The sequence below is a fragment of the Nicotiana tomentosiformis genome, chromosome 1 (assembly GCF_000390325.3).
Source record: "Nicotiana tomentosiformis chromosome 1, ASM39032v3, whole genome shotgun sequence".
NCBI classification, from domain to species: Eukaryota; Viridiplantae; Streptophyta; class Magnoliopsida; order Solanales; family Solanaceae; genus Nicotiana; species Nicotiana tomentosiformis.
Window position 1 is genome coordinate 31,726,209 of NC_090812.1, and position 14,160 is coordinate 31,740,368.

General features: G+C 35.4%; 1 protein-coding gene across 1 annotated transcript; it reads right to left on the bottom strand.

Annotated features, from left to right (window-relative positions):
* Positions 1-8,497: 8,497 nt before the first annotated feature.
* On the bottom strand, positions 8,498-13,480 carry LOC104119244 (zinc finger protein GAI-ASSOCIATED FACTOR 1-like). Its single transcript, XM_009630693.3, has 3 exons — positions 13,002-13,480; positions 10,200-10,602; positions 8,498-9,407 (listed from the first exon to the last, which is right to left on the bottom strand). The coding sequence occupies exons 1-3, from the start codon at positions 13,156-13,158 to the stop codon at positions 8,630-8,632; spliced, it is 1,338 nt and encodes a 445-aa protein (XP_009628988.1). The 5' UTR covers positions 13,159-13,480; the 3' UTR covers positions 8,498-8,629.
* Positions 13,481-14,160: the final 680 nt, after the last annotated feature.

A 14,160-nucleotide genomic window follows, 5' to 3' on the forward strand; every position in this document is an offset into this window, starting at 1 on the left:
CAAGTAATATTCCTTGCAAAAGCTTCATCAACATCATGCCACCGCTAGCTGCACACAGGAGATAACCCACCTGTGGAATTCCTTACCGACATCTCCCAATGACACTGCACTGAGTGCAACGACCACAAAATCCGTAAATTCTCCTGAGTTCATGCTCGCCCACCATTTGTATAAATCTGCACTTTCCCTATTGACATCAACTGTACGTTCAATAATACCTTTCGAACTCCAGTCATATTGCACCTGACATGATAATGAGATCTTCACGCCTCTCTTCATTTCAAACACACTCATTTCTGCCATATTAAATCTTCCTTTGTACAGTAACCATCACTCCAAATAGAGTCTACAGGCCAAATCACATACTAACACGATTCCAAACCATTCTACACTTTCTCAAGGCGCACGACTACCCTACCAGTGAATTCAAACACACTCCTTTCTGCCATATTAAATCTTTCTTTGTACAGTAACCATCACTCCAAATAGAGTCTACAAGCCAAATCACATACTAACACGATTCCAAACCATTCTACACTTTCTCAAGGCGCACGACTACCCTACCAGTGAATTCATATGCTAATCTACCACTCTTACTTCGGTTAAATCATCTCCTTTAAGAAACTTCTCAACCTCTACTTCTTCTACTTGAACCGCTAGTACTTTAACCACTGCAAAATGCTTCCCGTCATGTCTTCCCTCATACTTTGCTGCCCAATCTCTATCGTACCAGAACCAATAGAATGTTACCGACTCTAAGTCTCTTCAAAGATTATCTTTCTCGAGCTATCAACATCAAAATACCCATTCTCAACCACCATTACTACACAACCACTTACTCTTCTTGAGTCCAACTCATTGACAGACATGAGAATTTAATTTGCCCCAAAATTTAACAACGTGAAAGATCCTTCAAAACATTCACACTCGAGACCGTACGTCACATCAAAACGAAAATCAAGAACCCAATGGCCTTCCTTTACATTTCAAGAAAACACTTCTCGTCACATTCGAATCATCTTAACACATCCCACGGTCACATCATACCCATCATACCGCCATTCCACCGCTCATCGAGCCACAAATTCTACTGTAGGGTCATCACCGGACATATAAATCCAATTGTACAAGTTACAACTGAAGCTACCGAGCTTAAGCTGCGGTCTAAACCTGGCCTCAAGTCTTCCAGACTAGCCCATCACCAAAACACATAATACACATCTCGAACCTCGTTCATAGAATCACAAGTCGGCAATGCACAACTGATACCGAGCGCTCATGTACACATACGAATGTGTGGAAGGAATTCAAGGAGTTATGTTCCAAGATGAATAAATTCCGCACGATAAAATACAAGAAAGTGAAATTTTCCTAAGGGTTATGCAGCCTCTTGAAGATAAGTACAAACGTCTCCGTACCGATCCGCAAGACTCTACTAAACCCGCTCATGACTCGTGAGACCTATGTAACCTAGGCTCTGATACTAATCTGTCATGATCCAAAAATCTAACCTGTCGTGATGACGCCTATCGTGGAACTAGGCAAGCCGACTCATTCCATAACAAACCGATATTTTCATTTCAAGGATAATTTCAAGGCTGTTTAGCGTAAAAACCTTCGTAAAGGAAGTTCAAATCAAAATAAAAATGCGGAAAAGAAAAGCCCGACATCGGGGTGTCATAAGTCATGAGCATCTACTACAATGTGTCTAACAATATCAAGACTAACTCAGCCTGGAAAATAGCTAAATACAACTAAAGAAAGATAAGAGGGAGAAGGGCAGGGCTGCAATCACCAGACAATTACCTTTCTATCCCCGGGAAAAATTTGCAACCGGAATAGTCAACAGCCGCTACCGTGTCCAAATATGCCTGAATCTGCACACAAGGTGCAGGGAATAACGTGAGTACGCCAACTCAGTAAGTAACAATAATAAATAAAGACTGAGCAGTAGTGACGAGCAATAAGCATATAAAGTTCATATCATGAAATCTCAGTAAAATACCACATGCTTTTAAAATCAGGGTTCGAATCAAAACATCTCGTTTAAACCAGTTCCAGTAAAATCATTTAAAGATATTTTTTTTACAGTTTTCAAACAAGGCTCAATGCAAGGTGAGCAAAAATAATTAAATCATAAACATCCCCTCGGGCAAAACATCACTCATATACAGCCCCTCGGGCAAACCTCACAGTCACTCATGCCTCTCGGGCATACCTCACAATCATTCATGCCACTCGGGCATACCTTACAATCACTCATGCCACTAGGGCATACCTCACAATCACTCATGCCTCCCAGTCACCCAGCACTCGGCACTCGCACTCAATAGGTACCTGCGCTCACTGGGGGTGTGTACAGACTCCGGAGGGGCTCCTTCAGCCCAAGCGCTATGTCAAGTCAAAACATGGCATAAATTACTCAAGCCCTCAGCCTATATCAAACATGTTGTGGCGTGTAGCCCAATCCCATAAATATCCTCACAGATCAGGCCCTCGGCTTCACTCAGACATAAACCTCTCAAGCCACTCGTGCATTTCAGTAAAAACAGGGTATTCAACCCAAAACAACATTTATGCATCAAAACTGAGTAATAAAAATTGAGTTATATAGTAAACAGGTATAACCATGACTGAGTATAGATTTTCAATTGAAAACAATGAAAGGATAGTAAGAAAAGGCCCCTAAGGGTCCACACAGCACTGGCACAAGGCCCAAAACATGGCATTCGACCCAATTTACAGAAACTCTTTCTAAAATATATAAGCATCATATAGTTTCAACAAAATATGCAACTTTACAGTTGCTACGGGATGGACCAAGTCACAATCCCCAACAGTGCACGCCCACACGTCCGTCACCTAGCATGCGCGTCACCTCAAAATAGTAGAATGATACAAAATCCGGGGTTTCATACCCTCAGGACTAGATTTACAATCGTTACTTACCTCAAACCGATCAAATCTCTACCCTGAAATGCTCTTGCCTCTCAACTCGGCCTCCCAATGCTCTGAATCTATTCACAATCAGTACAATACCATCAATATATGCTAATGGAATGAATTCCACAAGAAAAACGATCAAATTAAACCAAAACCCGAAATTCGCTCAAACCCGGGCTCGGGGCCCACATCTCGGAATCAGGTAAAAGTTACAAATTACGAACACCCATTCACTCACGAGTCCAACCATACTAGTTTCACTCAAATCCGACTTCGAATCGACATTCAAATCCCAAAAATTCATTTTATGAAGTTTCTACAATTTTTCACAAATTTCCACCTCAAAGTATTAATCACATGATGAAATCATTGATATATTCATATATATTAACCAAATTCGAGTTAGAATCACTTACCCCGATGAATTTCTTGAAAAACTCACGAAAAATAGCCACAAATCGAGCTCCCTAGGTCCAAAATATGAAATAATGCCCTAACCCCCGTTTATAAAGAGCACCTCTGGCCTCCAACTTCGTGGTCCGCGAAACTTTGAGCGCGGACGCATTTTTGGTGGCTGCACTGCTAGGATTTAGTATTTTGGCCATAACTTTCTCTACAGATGTCCAAATGATGACTTTTTTACCTTTCTGGAAACTAGACACGGAGGGCTAATCATCTCAAAATTCCTTGTAGATCAAAAGATATAGGCTTCCGAAGTCAGACCAGCGAATCTGCAGAACTTCCAAGCACGGTCCGCGAAATTCTGCTACGGTTCGCGAAATTCCAAGCACCAGAACCATACCTGAGTTTCGTAAATGCCCGGATTCGCTCAAAACTCATCCCGAAACACATCCGAGGCCCCCGGGACCTCAACCAAACATACCAACCAATCCTAAAAAACCATACAAACTTAGTCGAACCTTCGAATCACTCAAAACAACATCAAAACACCAAATTACCCTCGGATTCAAGCCTAAGAACTTCTAAACTTACAAATTCGACAACCGATGCCAAAATCAATCAAACCACGTTCGAATGACCTCGAATTTTGCACACACATCATAAATGACACTATGAACCTACTCCAACTTTCATAATTTCATTCTGACCCCAATATCAAATTTTTCACTGCCGACCGAAATAGCCGAAATTCCAACTTTTGCCAATTCAAGCCTAATTCCACTACGGACCTCCAAATCACATTCCGGACGCGCTCCTAACTCCAAAATCACCTATCGAAACTAATGAAACCATCTGAATTCCAATCCGAGGTCAAATACTAAAACATCAAACTTGGTCAACTCTCCAAATTTAAAGCTTCAACAATGAAATTCATTTTTCCAATTCGATTCCGAAATACCTGCAAACCAAAACCGATGATTCACACAAGTCAAAGTACATCATACGGAGCTACTCATGCTCTCAAACAACCGAGCGGATTGCAAATGTTCAAAAGGATCGGTCGAGTCGTTACATGTAACTTCACTAATTTTCTTTTGGAAAGTATTGAATGATACTTGTTTATTAAGCAGAACAAGTTTTGTATCATGATCCAAGTATTTAAAATCAAAAGTCCACCTCCCATTGAAAGTAATAACAAGGCAAATCGAACTCATCCCGCAAAAGCATGTTTAGTGTCAAGTATTAGGAAACTGAACAAAAGAATTTAAATGTGAAGTTCATAAAAAATTCATTAGAAAATTACATACTGCAGGAGAAAAACTTAAGCACGTTTAAGCTGAAGTTTTAGCAAATGTACTAGAATACTTCATCTTGTTTATATTAAAGTTTTTGAAAAAAAAAAAGCTTATGAAAAAGTTGTTTAATACATGACAAAACTTAAGCATGAACTAAATTTAACTTCAGCATGCAGGAGATAATTACATAGTGTAGGAGAAAAACTTCAACAGGTTTGTCCTGAAGTTTTTACAAATGAACTAAACAACTTCGGCATCTTCTGCTGAAGTTTCTGAAAAAGCTCATGACAAAACTATTGAATCTAGGACAAAACTTCAACATATTTAATGCTGAAGTATTAGCAAATGAACTAAAAAACTTCAGCTTGTTTATACTGCAAGACAAAGACTTCAGCGTTTTGGTATGAAGGTTTAGCAAATTATGTAAAAACTCAGCTAGTTAAATTCACTAAGAAATTACATAGTGCAGGAGGAAAATTTCAGTAGGTTTGTCATGAAATTTTTACAAATGAACTAAATAACTTCGGCATCTTCTGCTGAAGTTTCTGAAAAAGCTCATGACAAAACTATTGAATCTAGGACAAAACTTCAACATATTTAATGCTGAAATATTAGCAAATGAACTAAAAAACTTCAGCTTGTTTATACTGCAAGACAAAGACTTCAGCGTTTTGGTGTGAAGGTTTAGCAAATTATATAAAAACTCAGCTAGTTAAATTCACTAGGAAATTACATAGTGCAGGAGGAAAATTTCAGCAGGTTTGTCTTGAAATTTTTACAAATGAACTAAATAACTTCAGCATCTTCTGCTGAAATTTCGGGAAAAGCTCATGACAAAACTATTGAATCCAAGACAAAACTTCAGCATATTTTAGTACTGAAGTATTAGCAAATGAACTAAAAACTTCAGCGTGTTTATACTGCAAGACAAAGACTTCAACGTTTTGGTGTGAAGGTTTAGCAAATTATATAAAAACTTAACTAGTTAAATTCACTAGAAAATTACATAGTGCAGGAGGAAAACTTCAGCAGGTTTGTCTTGAAATTTTTATAAATGAACTAAACAACTTCAGCATCTTCTGCTGAAGTTTCGGAAAAATCTCATGACAAAACTATTGAATCCAAGACAAAACTTCAGCATATTTTCGTGCTGAAGTATTAGCAAATGAACTAAAAAACTTCAACTTGTTTATACTGCAAGACAAAGATTTCAGCGTTTTGTTATGAAGGTTTAGCAAATTATGTAAAAACTCAGCTTGTTTAGTATCATGTTCTAGCAAACAAACCAAAAACTTCAGCATGTTTGTCCTCATGACAAAAATGTTGAATGCCTATGTGTCCTACATTTAACAGTATCCAGAAACAAATTTATTCTATAACTTCATGCAAGTATGATTAAAATATATGGTTTGATTGAATTAAAACTTCAAAAACTAATTTGAATTCTGAAGATGATTTGCAATACTTACAATGTATTTTGTAATTTTGAATTTGGAATTTGAATCTGGTTCAACTTTCTGGTTTCGTAATTATGGCAGATGCGAGAGAAGATCTGAGGAGGGACGGAGTGATGGAGGAGAACCGTAAAGTAATTTTTGCGTGATGCATCTTTTATATGTTTTGTCAGGGGTATAATGGTCATATTATTACGGATGTTTTGTCAACCGGGTACCAAATCAATAATTTTAAAAATAGGGTACAGGTTAAAAGGTAGCACAAATATAGGGTATGACTGCAAATCCCCTTAGTCAGGCACATTAAATATTTGTACTCAATTTTTAAAAAAAATTTTAACTTATTACTGATGAACTATGTCAGAGTTCCCTTTTCATTCAAATACTTTTTTACTATTAATGGAAGATAGTTTTAAAATAATAAAAAAGTTACAAAAAAAAATATGATTACTAGAATCGGATAGTAGCATTTCATAATGCTTAGGTGAGAATGTTCTTCCGAAATATATTTGCAACTATATTGGTGCATTACAATTCAATTGATGTTATAAAGTTGTGGGAAACATATTAGACAAATTTAGAAGAATACATGACAGCTCATCTAATAATTAATTAGAATACATGATGAAAAGCATTAATTATTCTTAAAGAATGCGAGCAGGAGTGTAAAAAAAATATGATACACCTAAACTTGATCCGGAACTAGATGATCCCGAACTAAATCTTGATCAACAACAAATTGTCAAGTTACAAAAAGTTGACTCTGACTTAAAGAAAAGAATTGAAGCTACATGTTAAGGTCTTGACGCAAATAGACTCATGCTGTAGGAGCTATATGTGGTATAGGACTAATATGATTACAAAAGGAATATTAGTAGCTTGGGATAAAATTTGTACTCTTAAGTCCATGAGTGGTTTGAATCTGATTAATCTACAACTTTAAAATAAGTTGTTATTGCCAAGACCTGCCGGGATTTAGCTTACAAAGAGGATAAACTATGGATCAGATGGATCCATACTTAATACATCAAAGGCAAACAACTGAATGAGATCATTATGCCTCAACAAGCATCATGGATGGTTAGATAGATTATAGGAGCTAGAAGTGCACTAGAACAAGTTCAATGTTCACCTTTATAGAAGCAGAATATGATGAGAAACATTTACTTGTAACTATTACCCGACTGTCCAAGAGTCCTATGGAAGTGCTTGGTATTCAAAAATGATGCTCAACCTAAGGCCAAATTTACCATGTGGCTACATTTTCAAGGTAAATTATTGACAACTGACAAGGTGATAAAATGGGCACTACCTGTTAATCCAACCTATATCCTGTGGCAAGCCCATGATGAATCCAAAGACCACATATTTGTAAACTGTATGTTTGCAAAGAGTCTATGGGCAAGAGTTCTACAATGGTTGCAAAAAGACCATGTGACTGCTGCAACATGGCAACAATACCTCACATGGGCTATCAGGTGTTACAAGGGAAGATCTCAATATGCTCAACTATTTAGATGATATTTGCAGAATGTGTCCATGCAATTTGGATGGAGAGGAATCAAATAATCTACGAGGAAAGGAGTAGGAGCTGGGAACTTATTACAAAGGAACACATGCACTATTCGAGTTGGACCTGGGATAAAAACTATACTTCAGCATTTTATGTTTTAAAAATTTTGGTTGTTAGTAGGTGTTTCAGAGTTTTTTCGTTTTGTTTGGATAGCTAGCTGAGATTTAGCTATGTTATGGTTTTGTAAAGATACACTTGGTGATTAATAGGAAAAAGTTAGTTATAAAAATAATAGATGACTGAAAGAGTTATCTTAGCTAGCAGAAATAAATATATAGATCAATTAAATTAGATGTTGATTGCGAAGTTTCCTGGTGAAAGAAAAATATTTTTTAGATTTGACTCGGTAAAAGATAATACCAATTAGAACTATTACCAGGAAGAATATTTAAAATACTATAACACCAAATAATCTTTTGCTACACATATTTGTTGTCAAGTTAAACATATTTTGTATATCTTTAGAATTTAGCGTTTGCGACATGAAGGATATCCTTTTAAATTCGTCTAAATTTTTTTTAAAACTATATTTACTATATTTTATATAAATAATTAACTAAAAACTAAAAATCTATGTGCAACGCACGTACATAGAAACTAATTCATATAAAAGGTGAGATAAGTTAGCCAAATTATAACTCTAGTTTAATTCTTAAAATTATAATCCTGGAATATCCTAGTTTCGGACAAAATCACCCATATACCCCTGAACAGTTTTAATTCTTAGTATAAATGACAATATTTCAATCAACTCTCTACTTCAACCCTGTTTAAAGCCCCTAACTTTATTTATTTTCTTTTTGCTTAAGACCAAACTGTACAACGTCACATACTTTCAAAATGCATTTAAGATAGCACTTAATAAAACTATCTAATGTGGCTTTACAATAGTAGAGAATTACTTAATCAAATGCTGCTAATGAATTTCCTTCCCGAAAGATTTCCAACTTTTGGGAATTCTCTCAATCATCCCACATGGAGCTCATTTCTTTTTGCTGTTCGAAACTCATTTCTTGTTGCTGCTGATGCATTTCATGGGAATTCCTTTGTCTCATTCCCCCTATCCCAAGAAAATCAAGTGTCAAGCTATCATTCCCACTCTCTCCATTAATCTTTGTTTCATTAAATAAACCATTATACCACCCCTGATTTTGCATTCTTGAAGTCATCTGATGATGATCACCAGTAGTACTCCTATTCGAATTCAATAGTTCTGAAATCAACGTTTCTTGAGTTCCATTTTGTGACACAGACCCAAAAAATCCATGCACAGAGCTCCCTATTTGTGTTTGATGATCATGATCACTTTGAAACAGAGAAGGGTACCCTTTTTGTACCATTATTGGACTAGAGTTGATGCTACTGCTCACAGTTGCTCCCATTTGAGCTGCTTGTTGTAACAAAGCTGTTGCTGATGATGACATATTCGACGAATTTTTGCTCAGCTGAAAACCAGAAAAAGAGGAAGAAGTTAAGTTTCTTGGACTAGTAAACATGCTTCCTGCCATGTTTAATAAGGGTCCTGTAGGTGTTTGAATATTGAGTTTGTGTGGTGAAGGTTTTAATGGAACTTTCATGTTTGAATTTCTGATTTCTGGTAAGTTCAACATGCTATTGGACATGAGTTCAGAAACTTGGGTATGGCTAGGTCCTGTGGTTGAAGCTATACTTTGGTTTACTTTGTTGTTTTCTTCAGTTAAGGCATCACAAAAGGCTCTGTGAGTAACAAAGCTATCCCTCCTGCATAAGATAATAAAATAGGTTATTAATTAAGTCAATCTCAAGCAATGAACAAAGGAATTAAAAAATGTGCATGAGAGTGATGGTATTACCTAAATATGTTTAGTTTTGGACGGCCCTAAATTATAGTGTAGCCACAAACATTCAGAAGTCAATTATTTCTTGCAGTGATGACCAAAGAAAATACTAACCTATGAAACTTATTCATTCTATTGTTTTTATCTTCTGATTGCAGACCTGAATCAGTAGTTTAATCGCTATTGTTATCAGATCCAATTGTTTAAGACATGTTTTAAATCTCCTGAAGTCAAACAAACATCAAATTAAAAGTAATTCTCATGAACTTGGTTCCAAATGGTATTGGTCATTTTGGAGGCTGAAAAAATTTGTATTGTTTAGTACAAACATCCCAATTCTTACTATTTGTCGTACTATAATATTAATATATAAAAGAAGTACCTAATGAAGTGTCGAATGACATTTGAAAGTAAGGTAGATAGTCAAGGGATCCATCTTTTCTAGATGCTAAAACTGAAATATTAGCTACACTTTTTAATAGTTCAAGTTTTTATCTAATATGGTCACATATTTTAATATGATATCGAACAAACAAAGATCTTAAGATTTAGTCTTAGTGTCGCACATTATACTAAAGAATTTTCACGTCTCTTAGCTCACAGTCCCACGTGTGCAAATGCATGTTGAAGATATAACTAAGCAAATAAATCTATACATTTTTTCTGAAAATTTTAAGTTTTTAGATAAGATTGTGACTAAGAAAAAATAATTAACCTGGAGAAGATGGTACCACAGTCACATTTGTACTCTTTAGTGCCACACGTTTTGGAATGGGCTTTCCAGTCAGATTGCACTGCATACTTTTTAGAGCACTTGTCACATTTCCATTTCTTTTCACCATGTTTACGCGAATAATGTTTCTTAATCCCCGTCAGATCTCCAAGTGCACGAGCAGGATTATGGTGGATACACGTTGGTTCAGGGCAAATATACACTCGCCGTTTCTTTATCTCATCACTGCTTGTTTTTTGCTTTAGCTTCCACGGCAGATTGTGTCCTCTCCTGTGTAGTTGAAGGTTTTGTTCCCTTTGGAAGCCTTTGTTGCATACTTCACATATGAACCTGTTTGTTGCCATTAGGGTCTTTGGTGATAAGGCAATTACTTCAGAACTAGGATCTGCATATATATGTCAAACAAACTTTGAGTTTTATATATACACTAATATTATTGGGCAAGTTACACACCGGTCGACAAAAAACAATTATATTTGCTAGCCAATATATAAAAAAATATGTATATTATACATTAATATATAAAAAAATATATTATTTTCTAGAACAGACTATATTGTATAATTTTACCAATAATATTTAAGTGTTAGATGGAGCAAGTGATTTATATATGATAAGGACCGTTTTGAGAAATTGAAAGTCCATGCCGGTATAAACTAGGAGGTCAATCTAATCCCCATTATTACAAACGAAGTAAGCACCAGTACTTTTTTAGGATGACTAGGCAGTAGTATTACCTACTTATAAAAGATTGTACATTCATCTTAATTTATATACAATAGGCAAAATGTCATCCGAACCACTTAAACTTGTACCCATTTTTCAACCCGGTAAAAGAATTTACGTGTTTCCCATTTGAATATCGAAACTTGATAAAAACATAAAAAATAAGCACCCCAAACTGATTGTGTGCCTCAATCACTTAGACATAATTGACACATCACGTTGTTCGAATATATTGTTTGACACGTTTAATTTGTGGGTCCTAAACTTTATTTAACAATTTTATTAAAATTTCTGGGAATGTTTTTTTGTTTCTTCTTCCTCGGGTGGCCACTAGAACCTTCCACCATAAACACCTCCTTCCTCTACTCTAAAACTCCCAAATCAATTACAAAAAATAGTGAAAAATCTTTAATAGGAGTGACGAAGGCCTTGCACGAGTATTCCTATCAATTCCCACCATTCTTCTTCAGTTTTATTATCGCCGATATCACAATTCCGATTATATTTCGCCGAAAATTTCTGCGAAGTGTTGTTAGCCCTCTGGTTCCTTCTCATTCAACAAAAGATCAATTTTCTTGTTATATTCCCTTCTGAGACAGGTCCCGAATCCCTTGAAATTGGATGAGCCACTATTCGAAGTTATACTGGCACCAGCAAGCTCGCCTGAGTGATTTATGCGATTGGGTAAATTTCAAACCTTCTCTACCCATAAAAAAATAAAAAGATCCCCAACATGGCTATTCCGACCAACCCCTATACTTCTTTCCTCAATTTCGAATCCGTCGGCATCTGTATTTCGCCCGTCTCCCCCTGCGATCTGTTTGTTATAGAAAAGATGTGCTTTATATGGTTGAAAATGGTGTTATGAGGGGCAGATGACAGCGGAGAAGGGGGGGGGGGGTTCCTTTTTTTTTTTTAATTTTATTTTTAGCTTTTACTTCATTTTATTTATTATTTGTAATTTTATATTCTTTTTGTCTCATATTCATTGTATACACGCGCTTCACAAGCGTGATTAGCACACATTTTGCCACGTCGGTTACATTGCTGTCATGTAATTATGGTCAACGGTCAAAGAGGTTTAAAAATATGCAAATGAATAAGTTGAAGTGTTCAAATGAGAAATGCATAAGTTCCTTTGCCGGGTTGAAAAACGGATGTAAGTTTAAGTGGCCCGGAGGCCATTTTACCTATACAATATCATTATCTTGATAAATAATTTATTGTTTTATAGAGCAACCTTTCTCCATCTTTTAGAAACTTTCAAACGTTTAAGGAAAAGGAAACAGATAGAGAAGATGCAGACATGACAATCCATGCATGCACAGGAAATATATAGAGAATTCCTTTCAAACAGTAAAAAACAAAAAGAAAAGGAGAATTATACACTATATGATTATGCCAGTCCAAGGCAGCATGCAACAGTTTACTCCAATTATTGAATTCCCCCAACCAATAATTGACGTATTGAACCCTTCAACGACCTACATATACTTATCACTTTCCAATTTCCCTAACTCCCATTTTTATATTTAAACAAATACTCCACCTCCACCATATATTATTATTATTATTATTATTATTATTATTATACCGTTAAAAGAAAGAAATTAAAACAAAACAAAATTTGTAAAATCCAAAATCCTTTATGCATGAATGTCTGTCGTCAAACAAATCGAATCTTCTTACCCGGCCATATTGAAGTTATCAAACATCTAATTAACTTGTTTTAATCTATAAGTTCTACTCCAACCTCATATAAATTGAGCTGATTAATTACCTGTTTTAATCTAAAAATTACACTTGAGCCTCATAATAAACTATAGTACTACTACGTATTTATTAGAGAGTGATCCAGTTACTATATAAGTTATACTAATAACTAGTACTAGTAGCTACTTTGTAACACAGAACTAATATGAAAAACTGTTAGATCAAACCATCATCAGAAACAAATTACTAGTAATTAAAAACTTGAAAACCACTATCGAAGAAGAAGAGAAAAACGTAGTAAAACTACAACACAAGGTGAAAAAATGAGCTGATAATAAAATTTACCAGGATTTCCAGGTAATTTCCTTCTCTTCTTATTAGGAAGATCTTGCTCTTGGTGAACACTAGAGGGCAACACGTTAGAAGTTTGCTGCTGATCTTGCTCTTCATATTCTTCTTCTGCACCTGCAGTACTACTATTCCCAGAAGAAATGTTTGACATTGAAAAAAGGCTGAAAAAGAGATCTTTTTGGGTGGAAATCTTTATGTTTGTCTTGATCTCTTCTTTTCAAGAAAACAACTTTTTCCAGTTTGTTCAGTTAGCTTCTGTTTGATCAATGAGGCTCTATTTGGACTTTTTTTTGTTCTTTGGCTCCTAGCTTTTATATCTTGAGATAATTGGAAACTAACAAAACTTAGGATTTAGAGAGCTGTTTAAGAGAGAACGACAAGAACCAGAAAATTCTCCCTGATTTCTGGTAATTAAAGAAAGAGATCGAAAGACAGAGAGGAGAGAGAGAGTTCTGGGTGGGGGTGGGGGTGGGGGTGGGGGGGGAGGGTTTGGAGTTTCTTGCTGTCACAAGATGGAAACAAGAAACTAGCTAGTTTGTAATTTGGTCTTCTTGTATATATGATGTACAATGATGGAATTGTTTTGCTTTTTTGCCCAAGTTTATTTTATCAACTCTTCTAATAGTTAACTATAGTCTATTCATAATTTGATTGTGACTTCTAAACAAAGACAAGTGGTTAGAATCTTTGAATTCAATTCAGATAGAACATTATATTGATAAGTTTTATATTTTCAAGCTACTCCCTTGGGATACTAATCCAATTTTGGAGTTTGGATATTAACTGCCTCTTTGTCTGATGGCATTAGTTAAAAGTAGATTAAAAAGGTTATTGGTTTTAATTAATATTAAACCTTGTCTTTTAAATAGGATTAGGATAAAATGGTGCTCGTGAGTAGTGTGTTTAGAGATAATGCCAAAATTAGTGATTTAGTAATAGTAAATTTGGCTACATACTTATATTGATTATAAGCTAAAATTTAAGGTTAATTTCTTTTATTATTAAGAGGCGGTTCTTTAATTAATAAAACAGACACTAGCAAATTAACTGCTTCTAGCTATTCATTCAATACAAATAACATTATATTTCTCCAAATGAATAATGTTCTTCTTCTTTCAATATTTTCGCCTTTTCTTTTCAGGAAGGAGAAGGG

Coding starts and splice junctions, on each gene's coding strand:
- LOC104119244 (XM_009630693.3), bottom strand. CDS start 13,158: ATGTCAAACATTTCTTCTGGGAATAGTAGTACTGCAGGTGCAGAAGAA. Junction 10,603..13,001: donor GAAATTACCTGGAAATCCTG/GTAAATTTTATT, acceptor ATATATATGCAG/ATCCTAGTTCTGAAGTAATT. Junction 9,408..10,199: donor TGTGGTACCATCTTCTCCAG/GTTAATTATTTT, acceptor TATCTTATGCAG/GAGGGATAGCTTTGTTACTC.